The 22,417-nt window shown below is 39.2% G+C and overlaps 1 protein-coding gene across 6 annotated transcripts in view; it reads left to right on the forward strand.

Moving 5' to 3' along the window:
- Nucleotides 1–7,729: 7,729 nt before the first annotated feature.
- The window catches only part of LOC118808117 (serine/threonine kinase 11 interacting protein), a 50,478-nt gene continuing 35,790 nt past the window's right edge, over nucleotides 7,730–22,417 (forward strand). For 5 of the 6 annotated variants that reach the window (XR_005007259.1, XR_005007260.1, XM_036570551.1 and 2 more), the window contains exons 1-9: nucleotides 7,730–7,875; nucleotides 9,240–9,307; nucleotides 9,422–9,624; nucleotides 9,891–9,965; nucleotides 10,096–10,191; nucleotides 18,149–18,256; nucleotides 18,380–18,451; nucleotides 18,558–18,687; nucleotides 19,558–19,661. Coding sequence is in view for 4 of the 6 variants with exons in the window: in XM_036570551.1 (XP_036426444.1) it covers nucleotides 9,241–9,307; nucleotides 9,422–9,624; nucleotides 9,891–9,965; nucleotides 10,096–10,191; nucleotides 18,149–18,256; nucleotides 18,380–18,451; nucleotides 18,558–18,687; nucleotides 19,558–19,661 (855 nt within the window). In the remaining 2 variants the exon portion in view is untranslated. Of the gene's footprint in view, nucleotides 7,919–9,239; nucleotides 9,308–9,421; nucleotides 9,625–9,890; nucleotides 9,966–10,095; nucleotides 10,192–18,148; nucleotides 18,257–18,379; nucleotides 18,452–18,557; nucleotides 18,688–19,557; nucleotides 19,662–22,417 lie in introns of all 6 variants that reach the window. The other variant, XM_036570552.1, reaches the window with a different exon arrangement.

Genomic DNA, 22,417 nt, shown 5'->3' on the forward strand with positions numbered 1-22,417 from the left:
GCCGACCAAACAAGCTCCCATTAACCTGTCTGGAGGCTGGGCTTCGGTTGGCCCGGAGACTAATCGTTGTTTATTTAAGGGGTACAGAAATAGCCACCCCCCAAGCGAGACCTTCGCCTGCAGTGGCTGTCCGGGATGCATAGACGGGGATTGTTTGCGCTTTGTGGGTACCCTCTGATTTCATGGCATTTTACGTATTTTTTACTTGGCAGGCCTCCGCTCTCGCCTTGGAGAGTTTTGATGGAGAGAAGGGGACTTTTGAAATGCCAGGCCTTTTGGGGGTAGAGGTGTGGGGGCATGAGGAGGGGTGGAGGGCAGGGGCCTCACGATGAAGCTGGGAGTATTTTTGCAGAACCTCATATGTCACTTTCGAAAAAAGAAACCAGCTGGAGGCCAGGCCCACAGGCTTATAACCGGAGGCCTGTATGCTTGGAGTTTGTACAGCGTCTGGGGGCCTTCTGGGTGAGGTGGCCAAGAAGCCGCAGTATCTCCACTCGGTTAAGAGCAATTCCTATCAAGGACATTTCTCCGTAAACAAGTGAGATAAATTACACCTCAGCGCCGATGCCCCGCGGCACCAACATACTGTATACGCCACTGTACAGACCTGGAGCATACCTGTTAAAGAGGCCTTTTTCTTCATTAGGAGACCATGCCTCCATTAGGATTAGCCAAACATTTACAGTACATAGTGATTCATTCTGTTCCAGTCAAAACGGGCCTGTTAATCAGCCACGGTCGCGCCACACAATGCCGTAACGTAATCGGAGTGCAATAAAACGTGGCTGTGGTTTGATGCTGCTTAATATGACTTGCATGCGATTTCCCCTTCAAAGCTGTACTCTCAGCTACGAGTCATACCACCTATTCTCCATACACTGCAATAATGAGCCATTTGGTTTGCTTTAGCTTGATTTATTTGTGCTACTTGTGTTTAAGGCATTCAAAATAAACTGATCAAGAGGAAAGCAAGTGACTCAAGATAATCTGTTTCCAAACCTCATGGGAGTAAACTGAACTGTTTTGCATTTATAGTGACCTTACAAAGGCCTAGTTTTTTAAAACCCTCAGACTTATAAATACATCCCAGTCTAATGCATTATGGTTCAACTGGCTTTTTTCACTTATTCATTCTTACTTTGTCTCTCTTTGTTCCAAAGGCTAGGCTGGAAAGTGGACTGGGCACTCCATAAACATTATTACTGACTATCTGCCTTCACTTGCCCACAATGCTTTTAATTGTGAAAGCAATATATTCTTTTTAAGAGATCAGAGATAATGGAAATAAGAGGGCTTATTTTCTGGCCTTACTCATCTGTGGGTTTTCCAATCCGGTTGCACAAAAGGGAGGGATTCCCAGGAGCAAACAAAAAGGCATTCACTTGTTTTTGGAAGTGGAAACGAATACCTCTGATTTTCAAACAACACATTTGAGAATACAATGTTGGACTGTTCTATGTACAAGGCTACCATCTAAACCATAAACATTGTAAATATTGTTATTGTTGTTGCTGTTGTTATTATTAGTCATAGTAATAGTAGTAGATATTGTTTTTATTCATGTAATGTTTGTTTTTGTGATTTTGTTGTTTTGGATGTGGTCATAGTTATGAATGCATCCTAGCTATAAAAGGAAGAGTATAGGAAGAGGATATCAGCAGCCTGAAGGAAAATTTCTAGAAACTAAGAAAATATTTTTTTTTATTTTGAATGATGTTCATAATATTTTTGTGAGTCATGTATATGAGTCTTACATGATCCAGTTTAACATACACACAGTATTAATTAATTGATTTATTAATCAGTTAATTTATTTGCAAATCATTGACTCTGTGTTTCCTTATTCCACACTGCACTTCACTTTGCAAGTAGTTTGCAGTTGTTTTGAGAAGATACTTGACAGAGCTTTTGGGAAATAAGGTAATCAAAATAAGTACAACAAAATACTAAAAAACTAAAATAAGTTGGGGGAAACTTTCTTCTTCCTTCCTTAACCATTTGCAAAATTCTGACAAGTACTGTAATGTCCATCACACTTTCAGCTCAGTGTCCTGGTAGCATCCGTACACTTATGCTAACAGACTAAAAAGCAGCATGAAGAACAATGCAGATGCACACAGAGGAATACATTAGAAAACATTTTATTATTCAAATATAAACTTGATTTACATGTCTAACAGTTGAGAATAGGAAGTGATCCCTTCAGATGAGCTAAGACTATATCTAACACCAAGCGCTGAAGGGCATTCTGAGGAGAACTCGGTGTGTTGCAGCTGAGGTCTTTAAGCAAACTTTAAGAAAGCAATGCAAAGGATGGCATGCATATCACTACATTAATGTCTTTTTTAAAACCAAATGTTTTCTAATCACAAATATGAACGTTACACAGCCCATGTTTAATCTCTAAAGCTTAGTTAGCGAACCGGAGTCATTAATTCATATAGTTTGTTCATACATTTTTTCAGGTTCATAGGCCATTATAAGGCTGTATAAGGCTGGCATGTTTTGTCCATACATTTTGAACAATTAACATCAATAATTCTGTGGTATCAGATTTTTTCTCTTTGTTTTACTAAATTTTCTGGCCTAAGTGAAGTGCTCAAACTTTAGGTTATTGGGGGGGAGCATAGACATACTGATTTGTGCAAAATTTTGTCACTGTGACAGGGGCATGTTTACCACTGTGTTTCATCACCTCTTCTTTTCACAACACTCTGTAAGCATTTGGAAACTTAGGCGACCAGTTGCTGTAGTTTTGAAAGTGAAATGTTTTTCCATTCATGCTTGATATAGGATTTCAGCTGCTCAACAGTTTGACGTCTCCTTTTTCATACATTTTTATGTGTCATAATCCACCAAATGCTTTCAGGTCTGGATTGCAAGCAGGCCAGTAGCACCTGGACTCTTTTACTATGGAGCCAGGCTGTTGTTGTACGTGCAAAGTATGATTTTGTATTGTCTTGCTGAAATAAGCATGGCCTACACTGAAAAAGATGTCATCTGGACGGCAGCATATGTTGGTCCAAAACCAGTATATATTGTCCATTAATGGTGCCTTCACAGATTTGTGAGTCACCCATGACAAGCACTAATGCACCTCCATACCATCAGGGATGCTGGCTGTTGAACTGTGCACTCATAACAAGCTAGATGGTCTCACTCCTCTTTAGCTCCTGATTTCCAAAAAGAATTTCAAATTTTGATTCATCGGACCACAGTACACTTTGCCACTTCGCCTCAGTCCATCTTAAATGAGCTTGGGCTCAGAGAAGGTGGCCACGTTTCTGGATCCTGTTTGTACATGGTTTTTTCTTTGCATTTTTTACTTGCATTTGTGGATGAAGTGACAAACTGTGTTCAAGGGCAATGGTTTTTGGAAGTGTTCCTGAGCCCATGCAATGATTTACACTATAGAATCGTGCCTGTTTTCAATTCTGTGCTGCCTGAGGGCCCGAAGATCATGGCCAGCAAATACTGGTTTTCGGCCATGTCCCTTGCATACAGAGATTTCTCCAGATTCTCTGAATTTTTTAATGTTATTATGTACCCTAGATGATGAAATCCCCAAGTTCTTTGCTATTTACACTGAGAAATGTTATTCTTGAATTGTTGCACTATTTGCCTGTGCAGTCTTTCACAGAGTGGTAAACCCCACCCCATCTTAATTTCTGAAAGACTCAGCCTCTCTGGGATGCTCTTTTTATACCCAGTCATGTTACTGATTAATTTAATTAGTTGTGACATGTTCCCCTAGATGTTTTATAGCATTCCACAACTTTTGTTGTCTTTCGTTGAAAACTTTTTTGGAACGTGTTGCTGGCATGAAATTCAAAATGTGCATGTATTTTCCAAAAAACAATACAATTTCTCAGTTTCAACATTTGATATATGATTGTCTTTGTACTATTTTCAAATAAATATAATGTTTAAATGATTGGCACATCATTGCATTCTGTTTTCATTTACATTTTGCACAGCGTCCCAACTTTTTTGGAAACAGGGTTGTACTTAAATGTATAACAGAAAATTATGAGATCTTACACTTTGCTTATATTAATATTATTAAGCACAGAATAAGATTAATCCATATAGATCAGCATAATAGTGTAAGCATTGTTCCTCAGGAGCCGAGTTTCAGAAATCTCAGAAATAGGACAAAAGTTTCATACTTAACCATGTGTAGTAAAGCTAAATAAGATTAAGAAGAGATATTATTTAGAATATTATTTTTTTCCATTGGGGATGCTCTCTGAGAGCCTGTTTAGCAATTAGAGTAAAAATAAGCTTCTGATTTAGTATGAAAAATAATACTAAAACTGGTTCAATTGCAGGTGTCGTTGATTATTTTAATGCTGGAGATGTTTGTAAAGATGTCAGTGAAATTATACAGCTTAAAAGCTGTGAAATTTCTGTGGATGCATATGGCTAGCTAACTGATCTTAATATTGTTCTGTAACATTATTTGTAGTCAGACATCACATTAAAATGAGTGTTAACAACACAGTAACACAGACAAATTTAAGCTAAGCAAATGTAGGTATGCTATAAGCCAGTGGTCATCAAACCTCCTAATTTGCTTCCACTGTCCTTTTTATTCCAGGTTTGTTCTGAGTTCTATCAGCCTGATGAAGTATTGCTTTGAGATGTTTGCTAAGCATTTGCTGGCTGACTGTTAATTATCATTTCACAAACAAAATCAATTAAGTGTGTGACCACATGACACTTTTGAAGTCACATAGAAGTGATGTTAGTTAGTGATAGTGATGTTTCTCTAAAAATCTGGAAGTGCGAACTATTCAAAGTACAAGCATTAAAAGACAGAAAGATCGAGAGAGGAGGGAGAGAGAGAGAGAGAGAGAGAGAGAGAGAGAGAGAGAGAGAGAGAGAGAGAGAGGCTCCACCTGTTGGCCACTGCGCAACATTATTTTTTGGCTGATCATTTTTGGGCTGCTCCATTACCCATATTAGCCTACTGTATTGGTCATACAGTCAATACTTTATTTTATACTATAGTTTTTAGATAGAAAGTAAAAATAAAAAGAATCCTAAATATTTTCTTGGAATATTTGAGTTTTTGTAGTACGGTAAAAAATAGCAGGTGCACAAAATCCATGCCCAGCATGGCATACATATTACTGCAATGCTTCTTCATCCCAATAAATCACATTATAGACAGAAACTTGGTCTTATTTTCTAAATGGACAATTGCACATCATCCAGTAACAGCAGCATGCTATCTCTTTAAGGAGGCTACATCAAGAATATGCATTTAATGAAACATTTTCTAAAAGGAACTTCTGAATATTGGAATACTGACTCTCTAAATAACTCCAAACAAGCCCGTGTCCATTAAAAGCATACACGCATCACTGATGAGCTATAGACATTTAGCAGCTTAAAAATGCAACTTTTAACTTTTCTCATGACTGTATACAGAAATGCAAACGCAAATATGTTTGGCATTTGAATTTGAATCACCCTCATGGTTACTCTTGTTATGTCTGGTAAACTATTGAGTGCGATATATCAACTGTGGAGTTTTTTCATTGCAGAGGTAGTCAATGAAAAAAATTCTAATAAAGTTGATCTTTGAATCAAAACATCCAAGATTTTTGACAGGTATAATTAGTGCAGCCTTCTACATTGTTTAATCCAGATCCTACACTCCCGACAAGCGTGTTCTTATCGTAAAAATCAGCCAGAGAATTTATACTGAGGAGAACTGCCACAAACTGCTGGTTTAGTCAGGCACTGGAGGGTTCTTTTGCGAGAATCCAGAATGAATGGGTTTCTGTAGAGCTTTTCTGCAAAATCTTAATTTCTATAATGGTAAATAAAGTCTTTTGATACACACAAATGCACTCATTTACTAAAAATGAACAGCTTAAAATATTTCAACACTGCTGTCATATTTGAAGTCAATTTGAATCAGAAATCATAAAGCATTTTCCCTTTTATTCGCACCACAACGTATTTCTGAGTGAAATACGTTTCAGAGAGGGTCTCTTAGCTAGCTGAGCATTTTTTCTCAATGATAGGTGGGATGGTCGGGGGTTCAAACATAATATAAATGATAAATATTATTGAAGCATGTTCAAGCAGTGTTTTGGCATGTTAGTTTTAGTATAGCATCTAGCATTTATTGCACTTGGTTTGTTTGCTATGGAGTCCTATTGTGAAGGGTGGGGCTGGGGTGTGTGTGTGTGAGCAGAGAGAGTGTCAAAGATGCAAGCTGAGAAAGAGCAAACTGTTAGAGAAAACTCTGCTTATTTACGACCTGGCTGTGCCTGACAACAGGTGGAAAATAAAACACCAGGATTTGTACAAAAGCAGTGTCTCTTTTAATAGTGGTGAGCACTACATTATTTTTCCCTGGCCTCAAGTGCATGATGACGCAGAAGATATTTTTTAGAAGTTGGTAAAAACGAGTAGTAACTAGGCGAGATCCGAGTTTGAATCACAGTGTACATAACTCATTCCATGTAAGATTTTTAATGTCTAAAACTGTCTAAAAGTCAAGTGGATAAGCATTTGTGTGAATATAGAAATTACTTATTCTACCAGTGCTTTTTCTCTTTTATATTGACTGAACCTAAAAGTGATCTGCAAAGATTTGCATTATTTTCAGATAAACATGAAGACAGTGAGAGCTAGCCTGGCCTGAGGACGGTGTTTTTCCTTAAAGCTGAATTATGGACCGACATTCTGATATCAGATTTTCTCCTGAAAATCCCCAACCTACAACATTACAAGGCCAACATTTCATAGCTTTGAGATATGCAGAGTTTTAAACAAGTTGAACACACAACTTCGTAAAGTGTACTGGGCCCACTAGAGCAGGGGTGCACAACTCCGGTCCTGGAGGGCCGGTGTCCAGCACAGCTGGGAGCTTTTCACTTTTCTTTACAGAAGTGATGATAGGAACCAGGGGTCACAATGTCTACTACATAAATATAACCATTGTATTAACTATTCAAAACCATCAGTGAATCTACAAGTGTCTTTTGAGATCGTATATGTAATGTTGATGATGGTCAGTTTGAAAAAAAATAAGTTTATTTTGCTTTACAACACCCTTTGTATACTTTTCTGTCAAAAATGGATTAAAATAAATTGATTAAAATACATTTGAATCCAAAAATTAATCTCAAAATTATCATACTACAGTGTGACAATCAGGCAGCACATATCTGACCATTTCATGTCATAACTTTCTGTAAGGCAGGTTTCAGAGCCATTAAATTCTTCAGACGTCTGGTTCCTATCACCATCACTGTGAACAATTCTGACGAGTTTCTCTAAAATGGAGCATTTCACATCAAACCACTCTAAATGACTTTGTTTACATCTTAACCATTTAAAAAAATCAAAAAAAAATCGGTGGAGTTCCCGCCTAACCATCATTAGCATAATAGCCTACCAACGCTACTGAGGAAGTCAATTTAAACTGTAAATAAGATGGTCTAGTATTCCATTAAAATTAATAATTCCTCACAGGTGACCTTTTAAAAAAGTAATGTGGACGAAGCAGGGCACTTTAAAACGTGGTGGTGACTGCCATCCTCGGCACGAAAGCTCCGCATTGAGTAATGTATGAATGGGCTGCAACAAAGTCGCTGTGGAGAAGTCGAACCCGATTGGGCCAGCGAGCACCAGGGGGCGCTTCAATACCAATGTTCACCAGTTTGGCCTGTGAGGGCCGCCGTCCGTTTATCTTACATCACAGCCGTGATAGCGAGCGTCCAAATGTCAACAATGTGAGAGGAAGCAGAAAAGAAGCACAAGAACCAAAACAATGGTTTCTAATATTGTAGTTACCGTCCCTAAACAGTTGTTTCGTTGTGTCAACGGGTCGCATTTTGTTTGATACATAAGGTAGTTAAACTAGGCTGTCATTTCAATAACCAGTATTCGCGAAGTAAGTTAATTTAGAATTTGCTTCTGTATAATTTGCTGAGGTTTGTTACCTTTGTACTAGCCACCCTAGCCAGAATTACGGCGTGTATTTATGTAGTTATCCAGTTTAAGCTGTTTGTTTACTACCTAAACACTTAATAGAATTATAACGTTAATTATTTTCTACAGGAACAAATTAGCTAACTAGCTCGCTAACACCAGTCTCCGGCAACAAAAATGACACGCTTGTCTAGTTTAAATGTATCAGACTGCCTTAGCATATCTGGCTGACTGTTTTCTGTTTAAAGTGTTCTGTTTATTTATTGTTGTCTTTCGTGTTTTGTTGCCATATTTTTTATAAGTAAAAACCAACTACGTGGTTTTGTTGACAAGTAGGAAATAAAACGCGTACGGCAGCTAGCTAGGTTATATACGGAATACACGTTTGGTTAACAGCAGTAGAGCAGCCTTGCTGACGAGGAAGCTTTAGCAGTTCTCGTTACCTTGTTATAGCTTGCGTGTCCACTTTAAAGGGAAATTCCACCGATTGTTCAAAACTTTTGATAATTCCGTCGTTGCGATGTAAGCAGTCATACATCATGGTTTGATGTAAAATGTTTCGTTGTAGAGAAGGTTACAGACTCAGATTTCTTTACAGTGGTGGTGCTAGGAAGCAGGGGTTGCGATGTCTACAGCACAAGTGTATCTATTTTATTAATTATCTGAACCCTACTAGAGAACCTACACGTGTCTTCTACGTTTTGTATATAATGTTTATGATGGTTAAAAAGTGGAAAATCTGAAAAGATTTTGGGGGCATTATTGTGCCTTACAACACCTTGCATGTACCCGTCAGTCATGATTGGATTAACAAGAAATTTTATCACAATTATTTTAAGGTTTTATCACAAAACTATGACAAAAGTCTCAGGAATCAGGCATTTGTGTAATACCTTTTGTGAGGGAGATTTTATAGGCAGTTAACTCTTCAGGCTTTTGGTTCCTATCACCACTGGTGTGAACAGTTCTGACTCTGTAAGCTTCTCTAGAATAAAGCATTTCTCATCAAACCACTCTGAATGACTGTTTCCATCTTAACCATTTAATTATGCAGAAACATAGAAAAATTGGTGGAGTTTCCTTTTAAGTTGCACATATTTCAGTCAGACAAAACAGCTGCTCACTATAACCAAGTAGAATATGCCTTTCCCAACTATCACCAACCTACACAGACTTGGCAGACAAGTATTTACACAGTGCATCTCTTTGAACTGTATTTTGAGATGGTTGAGAGATATTTCCCCATATTTGACAGCGATCAATCTGCTTTTTCCTTGTCTTAGGATGCCAGCCACCCGGGGTGGTCAGTCCACTCTTGTGCACAGCCTTGCTACACTGTTACGGAATAATGGTACTGCCCTCCTATTTCAATTTAACCCATCCTGCCTATGCTTTGTGTATGTGTTCGGTGGTGGCCATAATCCACACTGCTTACTTTTAACCATGTTCTGGGCTTTTTCTCTAGGTGACTCGGTTTTGGATGGCTCAAGCACACTCACTCTGCAGGTGGATTGTGTGCAGCATCTGACACGTCTCTTTGAGCAGTACCTCTTATCGCACACACACCAGCATGGCTTCCTGGCACTTCCCTCCCACCCAGCCGACACAACCTCTCTGTTACAGGTGCAGTTCCTTTTCGACGTGCTGCAGAAAACCATCTCACTCAAGGTAAAATCTTTGCTGAAACTCTGTTGATGTCTTTCCATTGCAGCAAACCAGCACATCATTTGGGGATTATAATATCTCACTTTCATGAAACTCTTAGTTTGTGTTTATTGTAATTTTAACAGCAGTTTTATTCTCACATTTAAGGTATTTCCAGCTTAGAATGCACATTAGGTCACTGAGTCTTGATTTTGCTAAATGGTAATTTATGAGAACATCCAAATGGAGCTTTTGTTAACGTTGAAATTATGCCCTGCTGTGAAATGTAGCTCATCAGTCCACCTGGCACACGACTGCAGTCTGTCGTGAAAATCTTTCCCTTCAAGTCGCTCAAGAACTTAGAGGTAGGTCGTCTTCAGTCTTCATAAATAATTTTGCCATTCATTCATTTAGACAATATGTGCCCATATCATTTTTGTCCCCTCTATGCCACTGGCTGAATGATGACTTTGAATTTTGTGTGTATGGATCCAGCTGAAACGAATTCCTCCTCATTGTCTGGAAGGTCTGCGAGGTGTCTACTCCCAGTTGGAGGTCTTCACCTGCTCCAAGAGCCTCAACTCGCTGGAGGTACTACTTTTTTGACAGTAGCACAAATTACAGTTTTGAAGATTGCTTAGATCAGGGGTGTTTAGTTTCAATCCTGAAGGAACATAGCACATTTTGGTGATCTCTCTGCACAAGCACACCTGCTTTAACTCATTTGTTAATTGCCAGGTTTAGTAGGAAATGGAATCACCAAACTGTACTGGACACCAGCCCACCAGGACTGAAGGTGAACACCAGTGGCTTAGATGCATTTTTTTTAAAACATTAGCCTCATTCTCAGAACTCTCAGTGCAGGGGGGGTGTATTTCACAAAGCAGGATTTCTCAGTTTAGACAGGAAATTGAAGACCAAAGTCAAGCCCATCTAATAAGTGAGCATGTGGCATTCCTATAGGACAGTCGTTAACTTTGGGCTTAAATACCTGCTTTGTGAATTACACCCAGTTCTCAAAACAGTAAAAGCATTTCTGACAACACTGTTCCACCAACAGAAAAGAACCTCAAACGGACAAAACATCAGCCACATACAGTCTCAAACTTCATCTCCTGCCGTCCATGGCACAGAGGGAAAAGCCTTCTTGCATGTTGCATCCATCTGCAGTGCTCAGAACTGGCATACAAAGCCTCATCTGGCTAATGGGGCTGGAGATTGTATACCTTCCACCTAATAACTACTCAATAGGGTTAAATAAGGGTAAATAGGGTGGTAGGAGCTCTATCGACGTTCAGCATACAGGGATACAGTATGGTAATACGGTAATATTTTGTACAGTACGTTAAAGTGCAGCACTGGGTGATGTGATGAGTTGTAAATTACACACGCCTGCGTCCATTCCTGAATGTCTGTATTGATGCCACGGAAGACCAGTTGAGCTGATGTTGTGCACTTCGACCAGCCTCAGACATACTTAGGCCCTGGTTCACTACATGGAGTTTTGTAGTGGCCTCAAAGTTATTTTAAATTTTCAGTCACCTTTGCCTTCCCCTGCTTATTCCCCATTCTCACCCTCTTACCATAGCACCACACATTCAGACAGATCTCTGGCCAGGTACTTTTTCCCTGTGTTGTATATAGTATACTACAAGAATTTACACGTTTACAACATAAGGAGGGTGCCAGGTAGTCCCTGTAACTCCTACAAGTGAAACTTAAATTTTAACACCTTTTTTAGCATTCAATTTTAGAAAACATGCTTTTAACCATTCAAATGAGTAAAATGTTGATTTAGCATAGAATTAGCAAATACACAAGATTTTTTAACTAGCATCCATGGCATGATGACATTAAGGACATTGTAATGACTTAAAATTACTTAAATTGTATTTTATAATAAACAATTTACTTTCACTCTATAATTTAGGAAACAGAGTGGAACTTTGAAAGTGACCTTGTCATTCAGTATCACAATAAAACTGAAAACAAAGAAAAAAAAAATAAAAATGTACTTTTTTCCCCTTTAGAAAATTTTAATAATGCAAATTGTTGAACATGTGACTTGTGGAACATTCCAGATATTTCACTGGTGTTAGAAATTTGGCAGGAGGAGTCAGGAGACTGGAGCTTCGGCATTGACTGGAGTTTATTTCCACATACAGAGTAGGGGTACAGCTTGGTCAATCGACGGTCAATCAGCAATATCAGGAGTCTAGTCTTATTCATGTGCGAAAACAACATATATTGAGAATATTTTCTCTCAATTCCCCCTTTGATTCTCCCTAATGGAGAATCACAAAACTGTATTATGACTACAAGTACAAATCATATGTACAATGAGGAGACAAGAAACAACAATTAAAATGGCTATAACTGTACAGAATAGGATAGTGCTTATCTCCATAGGATTATGCCAAAAAAAATGTCCAAAAAGTGAAAAATGCAGCCAATGGTTGGAGCTGTTTAATGCTGCTACTTTGCAATGGAAATATTCTTGAAGAATATTGGAGATGTCTTTAGGATCTTGAAACTTGAACAGTTTGCTTCAACACCATGATGTTGCATTGCAAGTTGAATTCCACAGCAGCAGTTGCTTGGGCAGATCATCCTGGAAGTCCACTTTGAATAGCAGGTATTCAGTTCTTCCTAGCTTAGGTGTGCAGTGTCAAGACATTTGTGTCATGCTGGGCAGGAACATGGGCTCCAGTTTATCTGTAACACACAAAAAGAAATATTTGCGCAGTAAACTGTTCATCAATGTTGAGAAGTTATTCATTCATAATTAGGTTATCTGCTCTCCCCACTATGTGTCCCTCAGAGGGGGCTGGTATGGTTCCACACAGTGTGTTGAAATCTTCACCTACAGGAGTGGCCCCCAATGGCCTAAAAACCATGGTTCTTTCCTGAGGCTCTGTGCTTCACCCACCCCGTCTCCAGCTGTCCCTATATTCAGTTCTGGGGTGCAGACACAACCTTACAATGGGAAACATGTGTTTGTGTTTTCTCCTTTTACACTTAATGCCTGTGTCAGCTATAAGCAGAACCTTAATATGGAGCTTCTCATCTAGATTCTAAAGACTGCTTGCCATGTTTCCTCACCATGACTCATTAGCCTGAAACTATCATACAGATACCTTCAGCACTGAGTTAGTAGTACTGTTTGGAAAAACTGCTTTTACTTACTTCTCAAAATTAGAATTCCAACATGAAAAACTAATTCACATTTTTATACCCCTGTGTGACCCAAGGGATGTGTTTGTGTCACGAGGCAAAGAAAGCAATGCTTCAAATTCAAGTTTTCCCCCTTTGGTCCAAACACCATCCGGAGCAACTTTTGCATCTGAATTCAGCCATGTCCAGTTCCCAGTCTGGACTGTAGCTGAGTTACCAGCAGATCGTATAGTGGTTTTTAAAATGGTAACATAAGAATTCAAGGCCTACTGTAGTTACATAGACTACAAAAAACACAAGGCCCAAAGTTGTTGTGGGCATTAATGTGAGGGCTTCTATCAGGCAAAATTGAACCACTTAGTAGTCAATTTCCCTAATTACTGTACACCAGCACAACAATTCAACTATTTTGCCCTAATATCCATTGCTTACAAACAAAAAAATCAAAAAAATGGTTTTACATCTGGTTTAAGTAATAGTTCAACACCCAGATAAGATAGTTCAACACCCAGATAAGCTGAAGCATCAGAATAATTAGTTAAAAGCAGGAGCAGACGAAACTATGACTCCTTCTATCACCTTCATTACCAAAGACAACTGCTCTGTGACTCCCTGCATGGTTCTGATTATCAAAGATAACTGCTCCTTTGAAATTCCCTGAAAAAGCTTTCCTGCTGGGCTTCCCTGTGAAATTCCCACAATGGGATTTCTTGCTGGGGTCCCGTTCACCCTCTCACCTTTTTTGTGTATTCCTGCCTGCTTTTTATGACAGTGTCTGGCCTGATGACCAAATTTATGGCAGTAGTGACATTCAGATAACTTATCCTTCTTATTGGAAGTAAAGTTCTGCTTGGAGCTTGGGTTAGAGCTACTCTCTGTGAGTACATGTATAGATGCAGGGACATTGCAGAAATCCAAATCACAGTCTAGGCGATCAAGCTTATCTTTAAGGCTCCCCCATTTAGCTTTACGCCAGTTTGGAACAGCAGTCACTAGTGCTTGCCTAAGGTCTGATCGCAGTGACTCAACAAGTTGTCCAAAATGAGGACCATCGGTTGTAGAATCATTGTTATTGTATTTATCAATACCGGAGTAACTGCTCACAGAAATCTGCAGCTGACTCTCCCCTTTTCTGTCTGCGTTTGGTTATTTGCCCCCAGTCAGTAGTTTTGCGACATTTATAGCTGATCCAGTCATTGAAAGCTTTCCATCCCCTTTCAACGTCAATGTCCCGGCCTTTGTCACCCAATGCATCCAGTAGCTTATTAGCAAGCTGTCTACTATCTGTTATGTCAAGTTCTTGGCTTTCTATGGCAACAGCATCATTGGGATGCAATAAGTAGATGGTCCTTTTCTTTTGCATGAGATCAACAAAGTCAAGCCCCATTTCCCTAGGAGGTTTAAATTCTTTGGACAGCTTGTCCAAGGTGGCTGCATCTGAGGGAACATGACCAACTTCTACTCTGGCTTCCTTGACTTCACCTCCCTTATTAAGGACCTCAGAAGATCTAATAGTGATTGGTCTCATCTGAACTGCCTTATCACTAGTAGGTTCAGAATCCTCTTCAGAGGAGGAGGTTTCTGATCCAATGGAATTAATTGCATCCATTTCTGGATACAGCATAGCCAACAGCAGGGGATCTTCCTCCTCTGTGTAGCATGGCTGATCCGGAGGAGGGCCTACAGGTAGAGATTGGCACTGACACTTTGACTTAGATGTACAATTGGCCTGTTGATGTTCAACCCTGGTCAGTTGTTTGTTCTCTGGGCATTCATGGCAGCTATTTTATGCTTTTTACAGTCGCTGGTTAGCTCTAGGATCTTTCCCTCAGCTTCCTCTAGATTACCCTCCATGTATCTAAGCTTATACTTCCAGTACTGCTTTATTACAAAAAGACATTCCTTAACTCAATTATACTTAATACCATAACCCAAAGCTGTTTTACATTCCTGAAGAGTCCATTCTCTATGAGCAGAAAAACCTTTGGATAAAAAGTACTGAGTTGTCTTTTGCTCATGAATGTGTTTCCCTATTGTGTCATCCATTACCTTTTCAAATGCAAATTCAGTCCATTCAGACATTTCAGTTCCTCCCTTAACTAGTGTACTCTTTCTGAAGTTAAGAGGTTTCCAAGAGTCTTTCTCAAGATTCTGTAGTTTTAGGCCTGTACTAGTCGTGGTGAGACAAAAGAACAACAACACAACCAATCTTCCCTCACTGCCTGAGAGGATAACCCATATAAACTACCAGCCTTCACGCTACAGGGTTTCCCTCACTATCTGAGAGGATAAGTTACAAAATCACTGGCCTTCCCAAATGCCAGTCTTCCCACGCTACCTGATAGGATAAGTTACAAGAAACGCTAGGCTTCTACCAGTGACAAAAGTAACAGTGACAGGAGTAACCTTCCCTCAGAACAGAGGGGATAACAGCCACAAAAAAACCCACTAGGTTTCTTTACCAGTGACGATAAGTAACTGTCCTTCAGAACAGAGGGGATAACAGCCACAAAAAAACACTAGGTTTCTTTACCAGTGACGATAAGTAACCTTCCCTCAGAACAGAGGGGATAAGAGCCACAAAAAAACACTAGGTTTCTTTACCAGTGATGATAAGTAACCTTCCCTCAGAACAGAGGGGATAAGAGCCACAAAAAACACTAGCTTTCTTTACCAGTGACGATAAGTAAACTTCTCTTGTTTCAGAGAGTATAACCTTTACTGACTCCACTATCTTATAAAGCCAGAATTTCTCTTCAGTTCAAAAATGGCGTTTTTACTCACGTAGGTTTCAGTAAGCCATCCACGGCATGGCACCAAGTTGTTAGAAATTTGGCAGGAAGAGTCAGGAGACTGGAGCTTCAGCGTTGACTGGAGTTTTTTTCCACATACGGAGTATGGGTACAGCGTGGTCGATCAACAGTCAATCAGCAGTATCAGGGGTCTAGTCTTATTCATGTGCATGCAGACAATCATGCACGGGCACAGCTTGGTAATCAGTGTGTCACCAGTCTAGTCTGGTGACCAGTCCATTCTAGTCTAGCCTGGTCAGCAGTCCAGTCTCCAGTCCAGTCTGACAAGAATATTTTGGAAGGACCTTATATACATTGAAAACTAAGGGGGAGGAAGGAGGAGGAAAAGGAGTTTGAAGAGTGTTTGAGTTTGAGGGAGAATATGAATATAGATGTAGGGAGTAGAGATAAGGAGGGGTGATTGTTATCATCTTAAGTTTGGGAGACAAAGGGTCATCTCAGTACAAACAAAGGAGTGAGTTGACAAGGTTAGAGTGTTATCACCTTTCACCTCATCCCTTTCTGCAAAGGGCGGGGGACAAGTATTACTTTTCTACAACAAAAGGCCATTTGCTAAAACTCTACAGTAAACACGAAAATAACATATAATGGAAAACAACATATATTGAGAATATTTTCTCTCACTGGGCATTAGATGTTAAATGGATTCACACATTAATGCAAAAAATAATAAGATTTTTGAAATGGTTTTAATGTGTAGTTATGTTGAGTTAAGGCATGCAAAATACTGTCTTTTAAGTGCTGTAGATAGGTCATATTTATGTTCAGAGTTATTTATCTGAAGCATACATGTTGTTGCGTCAGGGTTACTACAGGTCAGTAAAGTCTTAAAGAGTTTAAAATCCAAGAACCTAAATTTTAGGCCTTAAAATGTTTTAAATGTGGTTTTGATATGTCTTAAAGATTGATTGGATTGTGAAGGTAACATTACCTTTGTAAAGTTGTATTAATTCTTGCTTTTAAATGTGTTTTTGGGGAAAAAATTTGTGTTGATCACACTGTAACAAAACTACAAAACAAAACCAACATGGAATCAATAAGCACTAATGCAGCCTGTGTAGCTTGGCCGGATGTGGTGTGGTGTGTGGGTTATCGTGACGTCTCCTCTCATCAAAAAAATAGCTAGTTCTAGAACTAATAAGTTAAAATAGTTTCTGTTAAGATTGCTTTCATCTTATTTGGGTAAGTGCAAGTTCAGCAAGATCTGGCTCTAGAACAGCGCATTTAGTGCTTGGTTGAAGCCTGTTAAAAATAAGGAATTTGAAGCCCGCTGCACCTTGTGCAAGAAAAATCTCAAATTAGGACCTTTAGGTATAGGCATTATAGTTGCATAAAAAAAAAAACCCACCATAAAAAGCGACCAGCAGACGCCTGCCATTACCCAATATTGTTCTGTATTCACATCGAGAGCATTACCAAAGTCTGGCCCCAGCATGACCCACTCTGTACTAACAACGTTAACTTCTGCAACTCCAGTAAGACACCTCTAGACAACGCTTGGATCTACACCAACATTAAACGCGGAGGTGCTCTGGACTTCACAAACAGTAGCTACACATCAGTCTGTGGAGAAAGGCTTTTCTGTAAACAAGGAAGTGAAGACTTGCAACATGTTGTTGCACACAGGCTTGTGTGTGATTGTCACTCTACATGGGGGGTTACCAGTGTTCCCGTCACAGAAGAGCTCCTGACTTCTGCGGCATCTGTCAGATCCAGGCACCATGTCCGCCTTGATCAAGAGAGAAGGAAGCAGGAGTCAGATGCACAGGGCTGGAGGAGAAAGGCTACAGAGGATTACAGTGTAGAACTAAAAAAAAAGAAAAGAAGACCCAGACCCTGAGAGGTTTCTGAAAGTCTGGTCAGAGACAGGTTCACAGAAGAGTCTGAGGGCAAGGCTGGCAGTTGGATGGCCAAGCTCATACCAAAGTCAAATGCTCTGAGGAGGGGCTGCAAGGAAAAGTAAGCTGAGCTCAAGAACATTGAGAAGGAGATTGCAGCCAAGGGAGAAGAGCTAAGATTAATGTAGCCTAGTTCATGTATACACATGCATGCACACGGACACACACACACATTAGTCTTGCGTACATACAGTTCTGTGTGGTCGTGTTCAGTTGAATGTTCATGTTGAATGTGAATAAATTAACTTACTTTGTAAGTAATTCTGGGACTCCATGTTTTCCTTTATGTCCTTTGTACTTGCTTTGCCAGTACGGAAGTGAAATAAGTATTAAATTGTGTTCATAATAGTCTTGAAAAAGGTCTTAAAAAGTCTTAAATTTACATTGTTGAATCCTGCAGAAACCCTGTGTGACGTACACTTATGTTTTATGTTTTACTTTAAATACATATTTGTGAATGTAGCTTAAGTGGGACAGAAATGGTACCCCAATTGTGGAATCACCCAGGATTCATTTTACAAACTGTAGTGTAGCATTTTGCGTTTGTTGTTGACACAAGTTTTGGAAAGTGCATCCAAATGAAAGTAAATGAAAAACATATAACCAATACTTATGCAGATATGTAAAGTTTATGGTGTGGTGTATGTATGCGTGGTGTAACAGGAGCTGCTGTCACTCTGTGGAGGAGATCTCAGCTCTGCTCTGCCCTGGCTAGAACTTCACACCCTCAACTTTAACTACAACTCTATTTCCTGTCTTGACGAATCCCTTGTAAGGCACTTTCTCTCTTTCTCTCAGCCAGCTGTATTATTGTCACCATTCATATGAGATGAGCTAAATAGTTTTTTGCCATGTATTATGTCCTTTTTGACTCTTTTATTTAAACATTTTCAGAGTTTATTGAATGTTTTGAAGTCACTTGACTTGAGCCACAACAAGATCCAGGACTGTGCTGAGTTCTTGAAGGTACATTTTACTTATTCATTTTATTTATTATAAAAGAATTTACTACGGATAAATCGTCTTATACATGAAGCATGGCAGTGTTGGTTAATTTCTTCTTTGTCTGCAGCCACTTAGTGAGCTGGAACATCTCAACCTAGCCTACAACAACCTACAGAGGGTGCCAGTGCTGGGCCTGAATGCCAGAGCAAAGCTGATCACTTTAGTACTCAGGAACAATGAACTGGAAACAATTAATGGTGAGAGCAGTGGACAAGAAATATAAAATGTTTTGGTTTGGTTTATTTTTGAAGTTTGGAAGCTATGGCACTGTCAGCTCCGCTGTTCTAAAGATAGCCAGAGCTTTCTTAGAGACAGACAATTTGTCAAGATTATGTTCTTCTACCAGAAGTCAAGGGCGCATTATCGAGTTCGGCTGCTTTGGTAGTCCATATTTGGCCATGGGATGCCCTCTGGGCAGGCTTTCTGTTTGTGTAATCCCCAGCAGGACCACTGTTGCTGTTGGACAGCTCAACACAGGAACTGGAACGCGAGTTGACTGTCAGGGCAACTGTTGCACCTTTTAAACACTGTGGAGCTCTCCCAGTAAGCCTTATTTGGGCTGATTTGTTGCTGATGGCATTGCACTATATGAAATTCCTCATCTTGCTCATATGGATGCTGTTCAGAATGTACTGTGTCTCTGTCCAGGCACTGTGTTGTGTTTTTAACAGTGATCTTTTTAGAAAGTATTCTGCACCAGACTGTTTTTAGATCATTTAGCATTTAGGTTTAGTGTTACTTTCTGTTTATATGAGCATGTGCGCAACTGCATATACAGTGGCCTCCTAGTGTTAAATTACTTAAGAAAACTGAAAAACAGACTGAGAATTGTCCAAGCAAACTGTGTGGTATTTTCCACTGACTTTAAACGTCTCTCACACAGCCATGCAATACATATATATATAATACTAACTGTAATACATGCATGTAATACTAACTTATGTTTTATGAGATCCCATAACAACTGCCACAGATACTCACACATACATTTGTTGCTCAAATTCTGTTTGCCCTGTGTGTTAGGTTACATAACTAGTAGTTGATCTACTGTTTCATGTCTAACGCAGGAGTGGAGCAGTTGTCTTCTCTACAGCATCTTGATTTGGCCTACAACCTTTTAATGGAGCATTCTCAGCTAGCCCCACTGTCCCTCCTTCACAACCTCAATACGGTAAGAAAGACTTGTTAGTGACTCCTTTTGATCTGCATTGGTTTTTCTGTTTAGGCTTCTACTCTTTGATATAAGGCAGTAGAGGGCAGTATGGACAAAATTTATTTCATAGTATTATTAAGATTACTGATGGTTTCGGTATATCATTGTTTACTCTCTTTTTTCAAATAAAACCATTTTGGATGCTTTAGTAAGCTAAACCTTTTTTGTAGATTAACCATGCCATATTATTCTATGTCCTTTCACATTTAATAAGAACCATATTTAACATCTGAAGTAAATTAAAAAATATTGTGGCATCAGTATAGGCCTGGGTTTTGACTGAGTTCCAAAAACCAACACATTGTTTTCTAAAAAAGAATGCGTTGGTTTTTGCTATGACGGTAACTTCACATAGTCTGGTTCGTACTGGCACGTACTGATTCTGTCCAAAAATAGTAAGTAGTATGCAGTATGTGACCAACATGAATTTCTCTAGTACACCACATGTACCCGGATGACGCACTGCTCAGGCAAATTTTTCCAGCACGCAGCCAGAGCCAGAGAACTTGTACAGAGGAAAATTACCACTCCATAATGTCTTTCAGGTTTCTCAAACGCTAGAGAGCGTTCCCGAGCGAGTCCAAAACAAATGGGTTAAGATAGAGCATTTGAGCAAAATCATAGTTTGTAAATGTTTAAATATCTTTATATAGAGGAATACATTTCCTGATCCCAGAACAGCATTAAACATTTTAACATGGCTGTTATATTTTTGAGTGCTTTGAACTCAAGTTATAGGAGTTTAAAACGGCGCTTCATTTATGCTCATGATGTCAGTGAGCATGAACAGCCAATGACCAGTATAGACATACAAAAATAATAAATATGAATGTATATTATAATTCCTTTTTATTATGAAGATTTGGCTAGTAGTTAGAGTTTTGAAGTTGTGAGTGCAGATTAGAGATGAAACGATATTAAAATTTCATATCACGATTATCATGACCAAAATTATCACGATTATCGGTATTATCGCGATATTGTTCAAATGTGTTGAAAAGTAAAATTAATAAAAAAAATAAATACTGATACACAAACTGAAACCCGTTTCACCAACTTTTATATTAACACAAATAGAATTGGCAGCAATATGCACTTTTTGTTTGCATAAACATTAAAAAATAAGGTCAATACAATTTTAGTATTACTTTTGTATTACTTACAATACTTGTAATACTCTGTAAACAAAAGAATAGCAAATGTATTATTATTACTGTTATTATTATTATTATTACTATTACTATTCTTATTCTTCTTATTATTATTATTACTGTTGTAATTATTATTATTATTATTAGTAGTAGTAGTAGTAGTAATAATTACAATAATTAGGGATTAAATCTCGACCAACTCTGAGATGGGTCTTAATGGAAAATGACTACTTCTAAGAAGTGCTGCACTTGGGGGATTTCTGTCCTAACTGCATTTGCAGCATTGTTGTGCCGTTGTGGCGCTGAACCCCTAATCAATACAGTGCACCAGGAAAAAGCCAAAATCACAGAGGAATTGCATGACCGCGCTGTGAGCTGCAGACAGTGTAGAACTCACACAGCGTGTCTTCACCTGTGGAGCTGCTTCTCTAAAAGCATTTTAAAACTAAAACATAACTTAAAATTAACGCGCATCTGAGCTGCGGCAGCAACACTCCTAAAGTTTAATCTCTGAAACTCTGCTTTTCCTAAAAGCGGCACACAGCGTTTACTCGCGAGGTCCCGTCTCAAAGCACACTATCTTCCCTACGCAGTGCACTTCGTGGATCATGAAATAGCAAATCCTTCACCCAAAGAGTGCGTGAAATGTTCGAGTCAGTCATCTATAATCAACATTAACAACAGGTTACAAACTCCTTGTTTAAAACTCAGCTGCTTGTTAATGATGATCGTGTTTGTTTGAAAAGTAGCGCACTACGTAGGGGACATTGAGTGATTTGAGACGGTGTTATTCTCCTCTCAGACAGTAAACACTGCACGCGAGACGAGAAAGGGGATCTGTGCAGATTGAACTTTTGCAGCGTCTCGTTCCGGAGCTTGTGTGACTGTTAACTCAGAGCTCATTTTGGAGACTCTGCTCCACAGAAATGTGTGTTACAAGCTTTAGTTTCAATTCACAGCTGATTCACCGATTGTTCTTTTTTTTGACGCTAAAAGCTTCATTTGACATTATTAACGAACCATAAGAAAAAGTTAAAACACACAAACCGTGACATTTCTTCTATTTCGAAGTCCCCACAGACCCCTACGTTAAAGTTAACCTTGCATTCTCTAAAAAGTAGCGGGTGGTGGTCGCGAAATGACTCGTAAGGTTTGATGTGTTGCCCCCTTTCGCCACTATTTTCTTTCGGCCTGTTCTGCAGACAGGGTGGTCATCTTCAATTAACTTTCCTTCTGCATTCTTATAAAACCCAAAATATGACCAAACGTCAGACTTGGTCTTCTTAGAAGGCTGAAATATCTCCGAATCTCCGAGTTTTTCACACCACGGTAATCGACCGCGGTTTTAACGATACTGTAAAGTTCAAACGGTACTATTAACCGTCATTAATTTTACCGCGGTTTACCGTGAAACCGGTAACCGTTTCATCTCTAGTGCAGATGTTTTGTTGAATAGTTAAGTCACTCTCCACACAGGAGAGCAGCATTCAAGCCCGGCACAGGGAAGCACTTGCTTCCAAGGTGTGAAATACAGGGTGTCTTGTGGGGTCCAAATTAACCTCT

This window comes from Colossoma macropomum, unplaced genomic scaffold (genome assembly GCF_904425465.1).
Source record: "Colossoma macropomum unplaced genomic scaffold, Colossoma_macropomum, whole genome shotgun sequence".
In the NCBI taxonomy this organism is placed as follows: domain Eukaryota; kingdom Metazoa; phylum Chordata; class Actinopteri; order Characiformes; family Serrasalmidae; genus Colossoma; species Colossoma macropomum.